Source organism: Scyliorhinus torazame, chromosome 16 (genome assembly GCF_047496885.1).
Source record: "Scyliorhinus torazame isolate Kashiwa2021f chromosome 16, sScyTor2.1, whole genome shotgun sequence".
In the NCBI taxonomy this organism is placed as follows: Eukaryota; Metazoa; Chordata; class Chondrichthyes; order Carcharhiniformes; family Scyliorhinidae; genus Scyliorhinus; species Scyliorhinus torazame.
This window is the reverse complement of record NC_092722.1, coordinates 59,987,407-60,006,700: the sequence shown is the minus strand read 5'-3', so window position 1 is coordinate 60,006,700 and position 19,294 is coordinate 59,987,407. Positions and strand designations below refer to the sequence as shown.

The window sequence follows — 19,294 nt, the reverse complement described above, 5'->3', positions numbered from 1 at the left end:
AAGTAGAGTACAGCCCTGGCTGCAGACCCATCCATCGTGTGTAATATTGAATACATGAAGGTTCACATTCTGCCCTATTTACTGATTCCCACATTACAAGTCACTTCATTGGTTCTGGCTATGCTGAGGTTGTGAAAGATGTTATATAAAAGCAAATTATTTCTATTTACTTTTGCTTAATGGATAGCGGAGAAGAAATTTCCACTACTTTTATCGGATAAGGGCAAACCTGCATTTATATAGCACCTCTCAGATTCTCAGAACGTCCCTGTGTGTTGAACAGCCAACACCTTATCTTGGCTGATGAGTCTCGGTTAATAGACTCAGAATCCCTACAGTGCAGAAGGAGGCCATTTGGCCCATCGAGTCCGAACTGACCCTCTGTAAGGACATTCTACCTAGGCCCAATCGCCCGCCCTGTCCCCGTAACCCGGGGATAAGCCAATCCGCCTAACCTGCACATCTTTGGACTGTGGGAGGAAACCAGAGCACCCGGAGGAAACCCACATAGACACGGGAAAGAATGTACAAATTCCACACAGTCACTCGAGGTCAGAATCGAACTCTGGTCTCTGGCACGGTGGAGCAGCTAACCACTGTGCCGCCAATCTACAAATCTGACAGATAATTTGCATTCTGCAACATCCCATAAACCTCAAGCAAGCTAAATGACCAGCGAAACAGTTTGGTAAAGTAAGCAGAGGGAAGAATGTTTGGTCAGGGCAGTGGGAAGACTCCGCTGCTCCTCTCTGAATAATGGATCTTTAACTGTCCATCTGAAGAGGTCGATGAGACTGCTAAACCTCTGACAGCCAGTTGGTGAAAGAGACCAGAAGTTAATCTTTACTCAGTTCTGGATTTATTCACAAGTAAAATATTATAAATGTATAGTTCCTAGCTCTACAACATACCACCAGTGTCAATAAATGCCTCTTTATACATCTTCTGAACAACACATATCAACTCAGTGCCCCCTTTGGAAGGAGCAGTGTCTCTTTATACTCTTTTGATAATCAATAAACAAAAATAAGTAATTAACCAGCTCTTGAAGGGACACTGAAACCAAAACAAAAATATCAAAAGAAACTTGAATTAAAATGTCATTATGAGTAATAATGCACTCAGCTCCCGCAGCGCCCACCAGTTGCGGAAGGCCTCAAGCTTACTAGTGAACATCGCATGCGCCTTCTCCAAGAGCACCTGGACATGGTTGTAACTACAAAAGACAGCAAACAGTTGGGTCTAATGCCCCCCTCAATATGTGAGTGTCTCTTTACATGTTCTTTTGGTGTAACAAAAAAAAAAAATCAATAAATTAAACAAAAGTTCAATAAATAAGTGTCCCATAATGGGGCACTCGAACACAACGTGAACAAGGAGTAGCCCCTCAAGCCTGCTTTTTTACAATTCATTTACGGTAAGTGCGCATCGCTGGCTTGCCCAGCCCCAGTTGCCCTTCAAAAGGTGGTGGTGAGCTGCCTTTTTAAACCACTGCAGTGCCGGAGGTGTAGGTACACCCACAGTGCTGTTAGGGAGGGAGTTCCAGGCTTTTGACACAGCAACAGTGAATGAACGGCAATATATTTCCAAGTCGGGATGGTGAGTGACTTGGAGGGGAACCTTCAGATGTTGGGGTTCCCGGGTATTTGCTGCTCTTGTCTTTCCAGATGGTAGCGGTCGTGGGTTTGGAAGGTGTTGCCGAAGGAACCTTGGTGAGTTCCTGCAGTGCATCTTGTAGATGGGTACACACGGCTGCCACTGTTCGCCGTGGTGGAGTGTTTGAATGTTTGTGGAAGGAGTTGCAATCAAGCGGGCTGCTTTCTCTTGGATGGTGTTGAGCTTCTTGAATGTTGTTGGAACTGCACTCATCAGGGGGATGAGAACAACCGGAAGCGTTGATTGGTTCAGGTGTAAACTCAATGACAGAGAAGGCTGGGGCTGAAGCTGCAGTGGGAGAAAGCATGGCGGAGGACCGGACCTCTGGCCTGTCGACCCAGCGGTCAACGGAGCAGCTGATGCAAGTTATCCAGGGGGGCTTCGCCAAGCAGGACTGCTTGGACCCGATTAAAGAGGCAATTGTGAGGTTGGAGCTTAGATTGGATGCCCAAGATCGGACGATCCAGAATGGAGAGAATGCGCTAGCTGACCAGGAGGAACATCAAACAGCGGTGGAGTTGGAGGTGGGAATGCTGAGAGGCCAGCAGAAAAGGCTCCTGGAGAAGGTGGAGGACTTAGAGAACAGGTCCCGCCGTCAGAAATAGAGAATCGTTGGGCTTCCGGAGGGATCCGAAGTAGCGGACGCTGGGGAATACATAGTGGCTATGTTCGAGAAGCTGCTGGGGGATGGGGCATTCTCTTGGAGGTGGACAGGGCACACAGAGCGCTCGCGAGGAAGCCGCAAATGGGAGACCCCCCCCCGGAGGGCAATGATGGTGCGATTCCACAGGTATCTGGATAAGGAGCGTATTTTACAGTGGGCTTAGCAGACATTGAGCTGCAAATGGGACAATAGTATCCTGCGGATCTATCAGGACCTGAGTGCGAAGTTGGCCAGGAGAAGAGCGGGGTTTAACCAGATCAGGTCGACCCTTTTCAAGACAAAGGTGAAGTTCGGGCTGTTGTATCCGGCCCGCCTCTGGGTCACATACGAGGAGCAACATTTCTATTTTGAGTTGCCTGAGGGAGCACTGGTCTTCACGGAAAGGAAAGTACTGATGTCGGACTGAGAACTTTGAACTCTGCTGCAACGTTTATGTTTTTAAAAAAATTTCTTGTTTTTCGTTTTGCAGATGTTATTTGTAATGCCTGCTTTATTGATCTGGGGCCAGTTGCAGAGCTAAGCGAGTTAAAGTCTGCATTTGCACTGTTGGGGGATGGAGGTGCGTTTGTTCAGATGCTGGATCTTTTGCTTGACCTTTTCTTTGTTCAACTTGGCTTTTTTTTCTCTGTCGGGCAAATGTGTTGGGATTGTTTTTCATTTGAATATGTATGAGTGGGGGGGGGGGGGGAAACAATAGGTGGGTGAATGTCTGGCGCCAGGGACGAGGGCCACCAAGCCAGCTGGGTGGGCTAGCTTACGGAAGCGTAGTGGGGGGTGAGCAGATGTTAGGCTTATCAAAGGGGTGCTGTTACTGGGGGAGGGGGGGGAGAAAATGTTCTGCTGACAAGGGAGGGACTTTTGCTGAGGGACAGAGAGGACTCGGGGGCGGAGGCTGCCTGGGGGCGGGCCAGTGGAGGCGTGGGGCACGGGCTGGCGACTGGCCCAAGAGAGGGGATGGTTGATTGGCGAAGGAGGGGGGGGGAAATGAGCCCCCCAACTAGACTGATCACCTGGAATGTAAGAGGGCTCAATGGGCCGGTCAAGAGGGCACGCGTATTCGTGCATTTGAGAGGACTGAAGGTGGATGTGGTAATGCTGCAGGAGACGCACCTTAGAGTAGCTGACCAGATTAGATTAAGGAAAGGTTGGGTCGAACAGGTTTTTCACTCGGGACTGGACTCGAAGACTAGAGGCGTTGGGATCCTGATCAATAACCGAGTGCGTTTGAGGCGGGAAGAATAGTTTCGGATGTGGGAGGCCAGTACATTATGGTCAGTGGGAAATTGGAAGGGGGTGCAGGTGGTACTAGCAAATGTATATGCGCCAAACTGGGACGATGTGGAGTTTATAAAGAGGATGCTGGGGAAGATACCGGACCTGGATTCGCATAAGCTGGTCATGGGAGGGGACTTCAACACAGTTATTGACCCTGATTTAGACCGGTCAAGCTCAAAAACGGGCAGGGTGCCAGCAATGGCTAAGGAGCTAAAAGGGTTCATGGAGCAGATGGGGGAGTGGACCCATGGAGATTTGGGCAGCCAAGAGTGAAGGAGTTCTCCTTCTACTCACACGTGCATAAAGTGTACTCCTGGATTGATTTCTTTATTTTAAGCAAGGCTCTACTGACGGTGGACACGGGGTACTCGGCGATCACAATCTCAGACCATGGCCCGCACTGGGGTGACCTACAGGTTAGTAAAGACAGTAACCAGCGCCCGCACTGGAGGTTAGGCGTGGGACTTTTAGCGGACGAAGGGGTGTGCGGGCGGTTGAGGAAATGTATTCAGAACTACCTGGAGGTCAAGGACCACGGGGGAAATTTCAGCAGCGGTGGTCTGGGAGGCATTGAAGGTGGTGGTTAGAGGGGAGCTGATTTTGATACAGGCCCACAGGGAGAAGGTAGATAGGGCAGAGATGGAAAGATTGGTAAAGGAGATATCGCAGGTCGACAGGAGATATGCGGAGACCCCAGAGGCAGGGCTTTTAAGGGAACGGCAGAGGATACAGGCGGAGTTCAGCTTGTTAACCACAGGAAGGGTGATAGAGCAGCTGAGAAAGGTGAGGGGGGCGATTTATGTGCATGGAGAGAAGGCCAACAGAATGCTTGCACAGCAGCTTAGAACGAGGGAGGCAGCCAGGGAGATAGGGAAAGTAAAGGATGGAGACGGGAACCTGGTGGGAGACTCAGCAGGGGTGAATAAGGCATTTAAGGAGTTTTATAGTAGGCTGTACGGATCGGAACCCCCACCTGGGCCGGAGGGGATGAGGCACTTCCTAGGGGGGCTGAATTCCCCGAAGGTGGACAGGGAGCTGGTAGAAGGGCTGGGGACCCCGATCGGGATCGAAACGATAGTAGAGGGACTAAAGGCCATGCAGTCGGGTAAAGCCCCGGGGCCGGATGGGTACCTAGTGGAATTCTATAAAACGTTCTCTGGGATATTGGGGATGGTGTTGATGAGGACATTCAATGAAGCTGGGGAGAGAGGGGTGCTTCCCCCGACGATGTCACAGGCCACGATCTTGCTGACCCTGAAGCGTGACAAGAATCCGTAGCTGTGTGGGTCCTACAGGTCGATATCCCTATTGAATGTGGACGCCAAACTGCTGGCCAAAATTTTGTCCTCTACGATTGAAGACTGCGTTCCGGACATGATTGGGGAGGACCGGACGGGGTTTGTTCAGGTAAGGCAGTTGGTGGCCAATGTAAGAAGGTTGCTAAATGCGATCATGATGCCCCCAGAAGGTAGGGACGTGGAGGTAGTGGTCGCAATGGACGCAGAGATGGCTTTTGATCGAGTAGAATGGGAATATCTGTGGGAGGTACTGGGACAGTTAGGATTTGGGCGGGGCTTTATTGACTGGGTCAGGTTGTTGTATCAGGCTCCTGTGGCGAGCGTACGGACAAATAGGACAACATCGCACTATTTTAGGCTACATACGGGGGACGAGACAGGGATGCCCCCTCTCCGCACTGTTGTTCGCGTTAGCTATAGAGCCGTTGGCAATTGCACTAAGAGCCCCAAGGGGCTGGTCCAGGGGGAGTGGAACACAGAGTCTCGCTTTACGCAGCCGACCTGCTCCTGTATGTATTGAATCCAGTAGAGCGGATGGAATAAATCATGAGGATTCTGGGGTAATTTGGCCGGTTTTCGGGTGTACAAACTAAATATGGGGAAAAGCGAGATGTTTGCGATCCAGGCAAGGGGACAGGAGAGGCGACTAGGGGAACTACCGTTTATAGAGTGGTAGGGGGAAGCTTTAGGTATCTAGGCATCCAAGTGGCGCGGGAATGGGAACGGTTGCACAAACTTAATCTGTCCCGACTAGTGGACCAAATGAAGGATGATTTCCGAAGGTGGGATGCGCTCCTGTTGTGATTAGCTGGGAGGGTGCAGACGGTGCAGATGACGGTCCTTCCTAGATTCCGGTTTGTGTTCCAGTGTCTCCCCATCTTTATTCCGCGGTTCTTTTTTAAACGGGTTGACAAAGTTATCACGGGCTTTTTATGCGCGGGTAAGATCCTGCGAGTAAAAAAGGGGGTACTTGAGCGGAGCCGGGGGGGGTGGGGGGGTGGGGGGGGGGGGGGGGCGGGCTGGCGCTGCCAAACTTCAGTAACTATTATTGGACGGCGAATATCGCCATGATTAGGAAGTGGGTGGTGGGGGGAGGATCGGCATGGGAGCGTATGGAGGCGGCCTCATGTAAGGGCAGATTGGGGTCGTTGATAACAGCGTCTCTGCCGTTCCAGTCGGCACGGTACTCCACCAGCCCCGTGGTAGTGGCATCCCTGAGAGTCTGGTGGGAATTGGAGGAAGCACGTGGGAGTGGAGGGAGCATCGGTCTGGTCTCCAATCTGTAATAATCACCGGTCTGTCCCGGGAAGGATGGATGGGGGGTTTCGGAGATGGCAGAGGGCAGGAATTGAGAGGATGGGGGATATGTTTATAGAAGGGAGCTTCCCTAGCTTGAGGGAGCTGGAGGAGAAATTTGGATTGGCAAGGGGAAACAAATTCAAGTACCTGCAGGTGCGGGACTTCCCACGTAGGCAGGTCTCAACCTTCCCGCTCCTACCACCAAGGAGGATACAGGATAGAGTAGTTTCCAGAGTGTGGGTGTGTGAAGGGAAGGTCTCTGACATCTATAAGGAACTCGTGGGGTCAGAGGACACGCAGACTGAGGAGCTGAAGTGCAAATGGGAAGGGGAGTTAGGAGGAGTGATAGAGGATGGTCTCTGGGGGGAGGGGGGGGGGGGGGGGGCAGCGAATCATGTCCACATGTTTTGGACATGCCCAAAGCTTAGGCGATTTTGGCAGGGGTTTGCGGACGTCATGTCCACGGTGTTAAAAACAACGGTGGCACCGAGTCCGGAGGTGGCGATTTTTGGGGTGTCGGAAGATCCGGGAATCCAGGAGGAGAAAGAGGCAGACGTTCTGGCCTTCGCTTCCCAGGTATCCCGAAGACGGGTATTATTAGCTTGGAGGGACTCAAAGCCCCAGAAGTCGGAGACCTGACGATCTGACATCACTAGCTTTCTCTGTTTGGAGAAAATCAAGTTCGCCTTGAGAGGGTCAATGTTAGGGTTCGCCGTCCATCGACTTCTTTGCAGAAAATTAATCTTCAGCAGAAGGGGGAGGGGTGGTTAGTTTAGCTTAAGAGTCGGGGGTTAACAAAAGTGGGGCCTATAAGGGATGATGGAGGCTTTTTGCACTATGTTTATAGACTCATGTACATTGTTTATTTTGTCGTTGTTGTAAAACTAAAAATACCTCAATAAAATGTTTATTAAAAAAGTGTAAACTCAATGCATTTTCTTTTTTTAAAATAAATTTAGAGCACCCAATTATTTTTTTTCCAATTAACGGGCAATTAGATGTGGCCAATCCACCTACCTGCACATCATTGGGTTGTGGGGGTGAGACCCACGCAGGCACGGGGAGAATGGGCAAACTCCACACGGACAAACTCAATCCATTTTCTTTTACAGAAAATAACTCTTTGGGATACATTGTGTGTGCAATCGGAGGCATGAGATGTTGCGAGTGTCGCAGGCTTGGGAAGACCAAGTGAGTTTGGTCCTATGTTTTCCAAAGTTCTTCATCTCATACCTGGGTCTGTTTTTGGTTAATTGGTAGGGACTGACCTGCTGTGGATAGTTAACAACTCCATTATCGATTGTATTGTGACTTGTAGGATGGTAGAAGCTGGGGGAAATCTGTCATTAGCAATTCACATGACAGTTTCTACAAAGTGCTTGAAACATTGGGCACAACATTAGCCTCAGCGATCCAGAGCAAGCTTAGAAATACTGATCCGAACCCAGCTTAAAACTGGACTGCAAACAGCACAACTGTACAGATGACTATATTAAGCCCATGTGAAATGAGTTAGTCTGCTAATTGCAGACTCGCTTCATACTGTGAAATTATTCTTTATTTTGGGAAGGCTGTGAACAATAAAGTGTAATAAATAAGGGTCCCATTTCAAACAGCTGCCACCCCATGAACTGCATGCAATAATCCCAAAATACCCCTCAGGAAAGCTTCTAAAACAAAAGTTCAGGCCCAAATGCGTATCCCCTCTCTAACAGCTAGCCAATGCCCACGTAAAAACTGATACAGCTTTGAGTAAAACCCGTTACTTGCAACGTAGCTCTGACAAGCTGTTCAGATTTATCGCAGCAATTAGCCAGCTGACTTGGAAAAAAGACTGCAATCTTTTGTCAAGTCTAAAAGCGGACAAAGGACTAGGAGCAGTGTGATGAGCATCATCAAAAAGTTGTACAGAGGCAAATCATTCCAACTACTGTGCAGTCTTGACATTCCTCTCATGTAAGGAGCACATTCATTTCACTAGAGTCACAATGGTTTTCCTGGCTGCAGCCTGGTTGCCAGTATTCTCACTTTAGATGTTGCAGCCATATATGCAGTGCCCTTAGCTCCATATAACTGCTCAGTATTTGGCCCATTGTTGGTTCTGTTTTTATAATTGTTTCTAAATATTGGTAAGTCATTCCCCTAATCACAAGTCATAGCTATTTATTTGGAACCTTTTCTTTACGCTGTCTCAATTTTTAATCTTTTTGATTTCGTCGGGTGCCTCCCTAGCCCGGCCTGGGGACATTGAAATTCAGTTTAGTGATTTTCTACTCCATTGACTAGCTGAAATCTGCATCTTTTAAATTATTAGCACAATACCAGATGAAAAAAGTTGCCAAAGAAACATTTGAAATAGAGTAAAATTGCCATTGAATTTCTTTGATAAGAAAGAAACTTAAATACATGCTGAATGGGACATCCGGTGCCGGCCATGGAGTGAGTGGTCGCACATTTGGTGGCTCCTGATCGAGGTTGAATTGTTTGGTACTTTTTACCCAATTAGGGGGTGTTTGCTGGGTCAAAGTGCATGATCATTGAGAGATAGTAATTCTCCTCTGGTAGGGCCTGTCTATGGCTTATCAGACGAGGAGTGCAACGATTAAGGGGCAGCGGTCCAGCCCGGAGGACTTTCGAATTGCATCAGAGAGGAGATGGCGGATGGCTCTGGGGTTGTCCTGGCCCAGTGGTCAACTGAGCAATGGTAGAGTTCCTGAATGCCAAGTTCCAACAGCAGAGGCAAGGGGCCTTAGAGGACCTGGCTACAGTGGCAAAGCCGATCAGGGCGGCTGTGGAGAGAGTGGAGCAAAGGCTGGAGGCGCAAAGTTTGGCACTCCAGAAGGTGGAGGATCAAGTGGAATGGCTAGCTTCGTTGGAGGCAGAGATGGTGCTTTCCCAATTAAGGGCAATTTAGCGTGGCCAATCCACCTAATATGCACATCTTTGGATTGTGGGGGTGAAACCCATGCAGACACAGGAAATTGTGCAAACTCCACACAGACAGTGACCCGGGGGCTAGGATGAAACCCGGGTCCTCAACGCCGTAGGCAGCAGTGCTAACCACTGCGTGTCACCCAGCAGGTAGGGTAGATAACGGGAGAAAGGTAGGAGCTTCGATCCGTGGAGGGTGTAGGTGTTTCATTTTCTGTTCCTTTCTTTAATGGGGGGGGGTTCCTTGTATGCGGGTGATCTCCTGCTGTATATCCTGGACCTTGTTGAGAGCTTGAAAGGATGTGTGTGTGTGTGTGTGTGTACGTGTGTGGGGGGGGGGGGGGGGGGGGGGATCAACCACAGTGGTGGGAGATTACTCCACAAGCCCAGTGGTATCAATGCTGAGGGTGTGGAACCAGTGCCGACACCATTTCAGAATGGAGGGCATGTCCTGGTGGGCGTGATTTGTGACAATCATCGGTTTGCCCCAACAGGGTTGGATGTGAGGTTCTGGGGGTTGGCAGCAGGTGGGAATGAATACTTCAGGGATTTATTGTTGGAGGGAAGTTTGCAGGCTTGGTGGAGCTGGAGGAGACATATCAGTTGCCGGTTCCTGCAGGTAGGGACTTCACGAGGAAGGTGGTGCCTTTGTTTCCGACGCTGCCACCCCCAGTGCTGCAGGACAAACTCCTGTCCGAGGAGGAGACAGGAGTGGGCAAAGTCTTGGACATATATGGGGAGCTGTTCAAGAGAGAGAGCACCCCAGTAGAGGAGGGTAAGTGGGAGGAGGAGCTGGTTGGTTTTCTGGGGGGCTGGAGTACGGATTGGGATTTGTGGAGGGTTAATGCGTCCTCGTCGTGTGCGAGGCTAAGTCTCATTCAGTTCAAAGTGGTGCACAGGGCCCACATGGCTGTGTCCAGGGTAAGTCAGTTCTTTCCAGGGTGGAGGATAGGTATGGACGGTATGCAGGGAGGCCGGCAAACCAGTTTCATAGATTTTGGGCATGTCCGAGGTGGGGGGAGTTTTGGATGGGATTTGCAGATATAATGTCAAAAAGTTTTGGGGTAACTATAGCTCAGAGTCCAGAGGTGGCAATATTTGGGTGGCGGAGGATCTGGGAGTGCAGGTGAGGAGAGAGACCGATGTGTTGATCTTTGCCTCCCTGTTAGCCCAGAGACCGATTTTATTGGGCAGGGGGCACCCGAAGCCGCCGAGCATAGGGGTGTAGGTGAGCGACTTGGCAGAGTTCCTGCACTTAGAGAAAATGAAGTTCGCCATCAGTGGCAGAGAGGAGGGATTCACGTCGAGGTGGAAGCTGTTCATCAACTTCTTTAAGGAGTATGGAGTTGGTCTGCCATTAATGAAACAGGAGGGCCACTGCATAGAAGGACTAAGCAGTTAAACCAATGGCCACTGGCTGGTGCCTGGAGTTTTAGCTGTTTGCACAAACCGTTTGTTCCCTGCCGCACTGCCATAAGCTCCCCTCAATGTGATTCCACATCAGCACATCTCCAGCAAGTCAGAACACAAAAAGTCACAGTCACAGAGCCCACTCCACATTCCGGGGGTGCCTCAAGAATAACACAGCCTAACAAATAATTCTAGAGTATAGTTATTGCTGTACCATGGCAGCTAATTTATACACTGCAAGATCTCACAAACCGCAATGATCAGTTGATCAGTTTTGCTGTTGTTGGTTGGGAATAAGTGTTGGTCGGGAATAAGTGTTGGTCAGGAAAGGCCAGAGAATTTGTCTTCAAAGATCTCTGCAAGGCCTTCAACTAACAAACTGCACGAGTGAAGCTCAGTTTATAACATCTGAACCATCCTGCAGCATCACCAGAAACCCATTCTGTATTCCTGCCGTGCAAAATGCTCATGCCAAATGTGCATTTTGACCTCAAAATATACACCTGGTTCTCTGTTCCAAGACCTGGAGTATCTCTGACACAGGCTCTCACATTACCTGCTTCAAAAAGGAATTGATACGAGCCTTCAGATTAATCTCTAGCTAATCCAGTTGTCCAGAAAGACAATGCTCCCAAGGTGCCCGCCAGAATCCAGCCCAGGAGAAGCCCGTTCTAAGTGCTGGATTAAGTGATAAAAGCAGGATTGGAATTTTCCCGCCCGCTGTCTCTCCTGCCAACACAACACAGCCATGCAAGGTGGTGGGTGATACCCCGTCTGCACAATGTTTCATGCATGTGCAGAAATCTCTGCTGGAGCTTGGCACTTGAGTGGCAGAAGGACAAAAATGAGGGGAAGTAATACAGTCTTAACATTCACCATATAGCAACCTACTCACCAACATGACTAGGGGAAAATATCTCACAAGGAATGAATTTTAGTTCCCTTCTAACCCTGTAAAAGGGGTTTCCAAAATCCATCATTCAATCCAGGACAGAAATTCACAATGTTCGCTCCTCCTGCTGCCAGGGCCAGTGATGTCCGTGAATGAGTCCTGCTGCACACTGCCACTTATAAAGATGGTGACCGTTAACTTATATTTCCACAGTGCAGAAGGAGACCATTGGGCCCATCGGGTCTGCACCGGCCCTCCGCAAGAGCACCTCCCTAGGCCCACTCTCCCGTCCTATCCTCACAATCCCACATAATTTGCCCATCTTTGGACACTAAAGGGAAATTTAGCATGGCCAATCCACCTAACCTACCCATTTTTGGACTGTGGGAGGAAATAGGAGCACCCAGAGGAAACAAACGCAGACATGGGGAGAACGTGCAAACTGAACACAATCACCCAAGGCCAAAATCAAACCCAGGTCCCTGGTGCTGTGAGGCAGCAGTGGCAATCACTGTGCCACCGTGCCACTCTGTGAAAACACTAGTTAGCAGCAAATGAGGCTTTCCTGCCTCGCTAAAGCAATCCCACATTTACAGCATGTACAACATAGTCGCTGAAGAGCGGTCGAAGTAACTTAAGTGATGTTTTTCTTACCTGTTTTTTTCCTTGGAATCACTGATATTGTTGGAATTCTACGTTCAATTACAGTTGTGGTGGGTGTGCTGCCCTCCTCTAACTCAGCACTCCCCTCTGGAAAAAGAACAGCAAAATCCCCATGAACAATTACAATAATTCCAGCTCTCTCTTGAGATCTTATGTTGAGATTTGGACAGACTGTCTACTCCTGGCAATTCAAAGTGCAAGTCAGTTAATTATCCAATGATTTGAATTTCAATTTGCACACTGATTTAACAGTGGCTTAAGGCATTGCAGTGCTGTAGGCCCGAGTAGCTGTGTGGAGGCTGCCCAACCTGAGTAGCTGTGTGGACAGGACTAGAGTGTGGACCATCCATCTCGACACTCCTGCCCTGAACCTGAATCCGTTCGCCTCAGAGACACACCTTCAGGACAGGCACTCAGAACTGTTTCTTCAACAAATTACTGTTTTCTCTAGAGTAATTTAAGAGGAAACCGCATTTTCCAGATTCAATAGTAAGGCATTACTCCACCTTTTAAAAAAAAAAGAAGACTTTAAGACAGCTGCTGACTCACACCTCGGTGCTGCTGTTCAGAAGTTGCAGATTTGCTTTGTTAATAAAGGAAAGTACCGCAATGGTTCAGCAAGTTGGGAACTTTCAATGGCTGGGCAATAAGAGATAATGAAGGCCATCAGGTCTGATTCCCATTCAGGTGTTTGGCGAGCTACTCTCAGACAGATCAGGCATTAACAATAACTCCAAAAAGCCGTAAGGAAAGGTGGGAAGAATCAACAGAGTTCTAGCTCCTTATTACAAGCCAGCTGCAGCACCCGCACCCTCCACCCCCCCTTCCCTGCCCACCCCACTGTGAGGCTGGCTAATGACCCTCACCACCCTCTCCCCCACTCCCCGCAACCAAGGCACAATGTGATCATGAAGCGAGGAAAGCATTAAGATTTATTGTGATGCCCCCAATGGTAAAATAGATACTGGGCTAGGATAATAACCAGCCGACAAGGTCCTGGAGATTGCCAATGAAAGCACCGCCCAGCAAGGAGCCAACAATGGAATCAGAATCAGCCAATCTGGAGCTAGTGGCCAAATTTCATCCCCTCTTTCAATCGGACTCCTTCAGCTTCTTACCAGCAGATGCTGCAAAGTCCTCATCATCAGATTCCACGGGGAACCTCCGCCGTCGAAGGTGACTCTGGACCAGCTCGGAATCCTCGGGGATTGGGACTTCATCTAAAACCTTCGATGCATTCACAATCTGAAGGGACAAGAAACAGGGAATGACTTTTATTTTCGAACAGCAATTCAGTAAATTCACATTCTATTTGTACAGAACGAACATCGAATCACTGAGGTGGTGGATGCTGAAGATTCCAAACCAGAAAGGACTTAATTGACTGGCCTCAAGACACTCAGCACAGGTTCAGTTATTTTACACACAAGGAAATGCAAAAATTAAGTGCAATTTGTGACAACTAAACCATTTAGTTGGTGGTCGAATGATAGGTTTAGCTCATTAATCACAATAACTTAGTATCACAAAAAGTTAGTATGCAGGTACAGCGAGTGATTAGGAAGGCAAGTAGAATGTTGGTGTTTATTGCAAGGGGAATGGAATACAAAAGTAGGAACCTTTTACTGCAGCTAGACAGGGCCACGGTGAGACCGCATCTGAAGCTTGGGCCTCCTTACTTAATAAATAATGCAAGTGCATTAGAAGCAGTTTGGAGAAGGTTCACTAAATTGACTTTTCGATTGAAGCGATCATCCCATGAGGAAAGTTTGGATAGGTCGAGCCTGTATCCATGGGAGATCAGAAGAATGAGCGGTGATATTACGGAGGGGGCTTAACAGAGTGGATGCCAAGGTGGTGTTTCCCCTTGTGGGACAGACTAGAACTAGGGGGCACGGTTTAAAAATAAGAGGTCTCCAATTCAGAATGAAGATAATTATTTTCTCTCAGAGGGCCGTTAGTCTGCGGAATTCTCTTCCCCAGAGAGTAGAGGGAGGTTGGGTCATTGAATTTATTCAAGTCTGAGTGCGACAGATTTTTGATTGACAAGGGGGTCGAGGGTTATGGAGGGCAAGTAGTAAGGTGGAGTTGAAGCCAGCATCGGATCAGCCATGCTCTTATCAAATGGTGGAGCAGGCCGGTCGGCCCAATGGCCTCCTTCTGCTCCTAATTCTTGTACTCGCAGTCATGTTTACAACAGTACAACTTAAAAGCAGAACAGAGAAGGTTAAGGGGTAATCTGGCAGAAGTTTTCAGGATGACATGCAGTTTTGACAGGGTAAAGAGAGGAAAACCATTACCTCTTGAGAGTGGATCAATGACCAAAGTTCATAGATTCAAAATGGTTGGCGAAAGATGCGGAGTGGAGGTGAGAATTGTCAGTATTATCATAGATTATCATAGATTATCATAGGATTTACAGTGCAGAAGGAGGCCATTCGGCCCATCGAGTCTGCACCGGCTCTTGGAAAGAGCACCCTTCCCAAGGTCAACACCTCCACCCTATCCCCATAACCCAGTAACCCCACCCAACACTAAGGGCAATTTTGGACACTAAGGGCAATTTATCATGGCCAATCCACCTAACCTGCACATCTTTTTGGACTGTGGGAGGAAACCGGAGCACCCGGAGGAAACCCACGCACACAAGGGGAGAACGTACAGACTCCACACAGACAGTGACCCAAGCCGGAATCGAACCCGAGACCCTGGAGCTGTGAAGCAATTGTGCTATCCACAATGCTACCGTGCTGCAAGGGCCCTACCAGAAAAGCTAGTGGAAGCGGATTCCATCCATCATTCTTTTTTTTTCCCAATATAAATTGAGAGTACCCAATTATTTTTTCTCCAATTAAGGGGCAATTTAGCGTGGCCAATCCACCTAGCCTGTACATCTTTGGGTTGTGGGGGTGAAACCCGCACAGACAGGGGGAGAATGGGCAAACTCCACACGGACAGTGACCCAGGGCCGGGATTCGAACCCGGGTCCTCAGCGCCGCAGTCCCAGTGCTAACCACTGCTCCACATGCCATCCTTTCCATCAGTCATTCTGAAGGCAGGTTGGACGGGTCCTGGGTGAACAGGAATGTGCAGGATAACGGATAAAAAGCCAGGGTTCGGGACTAAGCACGACTGCTGCTTCAAAGAGCTCGCACAGACACAATGGGCTGAAAGGACTGCAGGTTTCTAGGATTCCAATTTCAGCCTCTTCCTACAACATGTTCTCTCCAGAGGATCACAACCACCAGCAGTTTCATCACCACCTTACTTGCATTTTTAAAGTTTCTGTGGTGATACGCATCATTGTAAATACACAAGGGGTTAATGTAAATACACGTAGACTAGATAGACACTAGAGGGAGCACCAGAGACATGACACACAGACATTCAACCAATAGGCCAGTAAGATAGGACACAACCAATGGGCATTCAAGATACACACAGAGGTGACACTACCACAGGGGGGATTACACCAACCCATATAAAAGGACACAGCACACATGCTCAGTCTCTTTCCAGTGGAGACACTTAGTGAGTACACAGGGTTGATTGAACATCACACCCACGTGGATTGTAGCAGACTGGTTAGATCGTCTGAGTAGCTATAGAAGGATTAACAGGAAAGTCGAATCCAAGTAGGAGAATTGTTAATAGTTTAATAAATGTGTTAAAGCTATCTCCAAGTCTGAACCTTCCTTTGTCAGAGTGCACATCAAGGAAGCAGCTTATGCTACATCAAGAGCATAACAAAACAGTTTCATGCAGCACGGTAGCATTGTGGATAGCACAATTGCTTCACAGCTCCAGGGTCCCAGGTTCGATTCCAGCTTGGGTCACTGTCTGTGCTGAGTCTGCACGTCCTCCCCGTCTGTGCGTGGGTTCCTCCGGGTGCTCCGGTTTCCTCCCACAGTCCAAAGATGTGCAGGTTAGGTGGATTGGCCATGATAAATTGCCCTTCGTGTCCAAAATTGCCCTTAGTGCTGGGTGGGGTTACTGGGTTATGGGGATAGGGTGGAGGTGTTGACCTTGGGTAGGGTGCTCTTTCCAAGAGCCAGTGCAGACTCGATGGGCTGAATGGCCTCCTTCTGCACTGTAAATTCTATGACATACTATTACTAGCAGTTACAAAACGGCTCACTGCCACATGCAATCTACATTGAGATTAATCGGGGTATTTCCTGAAGAAAACCCTATTTTTTTCCCCTGTCAAACCATCCTCTGCAGCTTCACACAGGGACCTGGTCCAGCATCCATTGCAGCACATGTTCCTCACAGAGCAATGACTTCCCTTTCCCCATTTAATAAAATGTTGCTGTTTGTGTGTGTATGCATCATTGTGTATGTTTACAAATTTGCACTTTTGTACGTACTCATTATTTTTGCAGATGCATGATTTTGCATCCCTCCCTGGCAACAATACAAGATTGAACTTGCCTGTCCACAACCTCAATGTCAAATCTGACCCCGAGATGAGCTCCTGATCCCATGTCTGTGTCCTCGCTTGGATCGCTATTTCCACATCCATCTCATCGCCCAACTCCACCCCGGTCTCAGCTTTCCCTCGTCTGCACCCTTGTTTCCTTTAGACTCAATTATTCCAACGCACTCCTGACTAGTCTCCAGTATTCATTCCTCCAAAACGTGGCTGCCGAGCCTTAACTCAAACCCACAGCAATTCCCTCGTAACTCCAGCGTTCGCCGACCTGTGGTGGCTCCTGTTCCAAGCAACGTCTTGATTTTAAAATGCTCATTCTTGTTTTTCAAATCCTGCCATGGCCTCATCCTCCAACTCTACAACTCACCCAGAATGGGCAGGAATCTATTGGAATTTGGCATCCTTCTCCCAGGGGCTATTGAGGGCAATCCGGGAGATTTTAAAACATTTTTTTTGAAAAATATTTTTATTGGATTTTAAAAATTTTAACGCCAATAAATAAATATACAAAATAATTCCTACACAGCACGGAAGTTCATCACTCGCTGTAAAATGATGCACAGTTTATGTGCCTGGCAGCACAGTATGATCAAATGTAACCTAGTAGAGATGTAGGTCACACAGACGTAGTTTAAAACGGAAACCACTGCGCAAATTGGTGAGAGTTTATACAGGTAGCATGAGCTGATAGCTAATTCGGCTCTTACAGTGGGGTTGATTGAAGCTTTGACGTGTTATCCTCTCTCACACTCCCTTAAGAGCCCACTAACGCCACACCATCGACTTTCCATGACATGATTCCCATCGACATCTTCCGGAATACATCAGCCAGAGTCGCCAACCCTACTGTGACCCTTCCTAAAAAATTGCCCAAAAGTGTGCAGATTAGATGGGGTTCCGGGGACAGGGCGGGAGTGTGGGCTTAGCTAGGGTGCTCCTTCAGAGGGTCGGTGCAAACACTTTTTTTTTAAATTTAGAACGCACAATTCATTTTTTCTAATTAAGGGTCAATTTAGCATGGCCAATCTACCTACCCTGGACATCTTTTGGGTTGTGGGGCAAAACCCACGCAAACACGGAGAGAATGTGCAAACTCCACGTGGACAGTGACCCGGAGCCAGGATTGAACCTGGGACCTCGCGCCGTGAGGCAGCAGTGCTAACCACTGTGCGCCACCGTGCTGTCAGCGGTGCAAACTCGATGGGCTGAATGGCCTCCTTCTGCACCATAGGGATTCTCCGGAGATATCTATGCCCCATTCAATTCTGGCCTCTTGAGCATCCCTCGATTTTAATCGCTCCACTATTGGTTGCTGCGCCGTCAGCTGCCTGGGCCTCAAGCTCTGGAATACCCTCCCTGTACCTCTCTGCCCATCTTTCCTCTTCTAAAACACGCCTCAGAGCTCGCCGATTTGATCAAGCATTTGGCCATCTGAACTAACATCTCACGCAGCTGGGAGGCACAATTCTTTTGGCAATGCACCTTAGGACTTTTTTATTACGTTAAAGCTATAATACCAGCTCTTTTTTCCACAGAACTGTTACAACACAAAAAGAGGCCATTCAGCCCATCATATTGGCACCTGCTCTGCAAATGAACAATTCCGAGTGCCATTCCCCCCCTCCCACCCGCCTTCTCACTGAGATTCTGCATTATTCTCCCCTTTCACACACCATCTCATTCCCTTTCGAATGCTTCGACTGAGCCTGCATACCAGACCCTAACCACTCACACGAGCGGCCATTTTCTGAAGGTACATCATTACAGTAATCTGCAGCACAAACAAAGCAATTTCTGCTGCAAATCTAACCACATTCTGCAGAGAGTCACCCCAGCATGGGGTCCTGTTTCATTATTTTAACAAAAGTATGTTAAACAAAATACACAGGCTTGAGTAGTGGTAGTTTAAAAAAATATGTTTAAAATCAGGTGTTGCAAAGTGTAAAAGCGCATTTGGGACGTTCAGCCTTCGAACTGCCCACGAGAGTTCCTCAGCAGTCAGTCCACAGTAACCACCATCATTGAAAATCTCTCTGATTCATGCTGAAAACCCAGTTCAATCACAATCTTGGTGCGTGATGGCAGCTAACTGAACGGGTGGTGAAATGCCCAAAATGCTGGTGCTCACCACATGTGCGAATAAAGACTTGAGACTCAAAATTAATTAAAATTGCTCAGCGCTTTCCGATTCCCTAAAGTTTCAGCATTTCATCGTTGAAATCGGAGTGAAGCAGGTGTTGCCTGACCCAGTCACCAGCTGGAGTAACAGTCAAACAAAACTTGCACTTGAAATGAAATGAAATAGAATGAAAATTGCTTGTCACAAGTAGGCTTCAATGAAATTACTGTGAAAAGCCCCTAGTCACCACATTCCGGCATCTGTTCGGGGAGGCTGGTACGGGAATTGAACCGTGCTGCTGGCCTGCCATGGTCTGCTTTAAAAGCCAACTATTTAGCCCTGTTCTAAACCAGTGCCTTTAACGCAGAAACATTCCCCATGTCATTTAAAGAGGGGACAGATTTGTATATATTTTGAGAACAAGTTACAAGAATGGTTTCAAACGCAAAGAAAGAGTTAGGAGGCAAAATAGCACAGGTGCTGGAAATCTGAGAGAGAAACATCTCCAGAGATACCGCACGTCCCGCTGAGTATTTGCAACATTTTACTTTCGGAATTTAGAGGGGGTTCAATGATGGAGAGTCCCAGAAGCGACAGAGGCTTTTGGAGGTTTCAATTTCATAGAATTATCATAGAATTTACAATGCAGAAG

The 19,294-nt window shown here is 48.3% G+C and overlaps 1 protein-coding gene across 7 annotated transcripts in view; it reads right to left on the bottom strand.

Moving 5' to 3' along the window:
- hspg2 (heparan sulfate proteoglycan 2) overlaps window positions 1-19,294 on the bottom strand; it is a 644,821-nt gene that overhangs the window by 484,453 nt on the left and 141,074 nt on the right. For all 7 annotated transcript variants that reach the window (XM_072478556.1, XM_072478557.1, XM_072478558.1 and 4 more), the window contains exons 2-3: window positions 13,207-13,333; window positions 12,080-12,175 (exon numbers count right to left, since the gene is read on the bottom strand). In XM_072478556.1, the coding sequence (XP_072334657.1) occupies window positions 12,080-12,175; window positions 13,207-13,333 (223 nt within the window). The remainder of the gene's footprint in view (window positions 1-12,079; window positions 12,176-13,206; window positions 13,334-19,294) is intronic.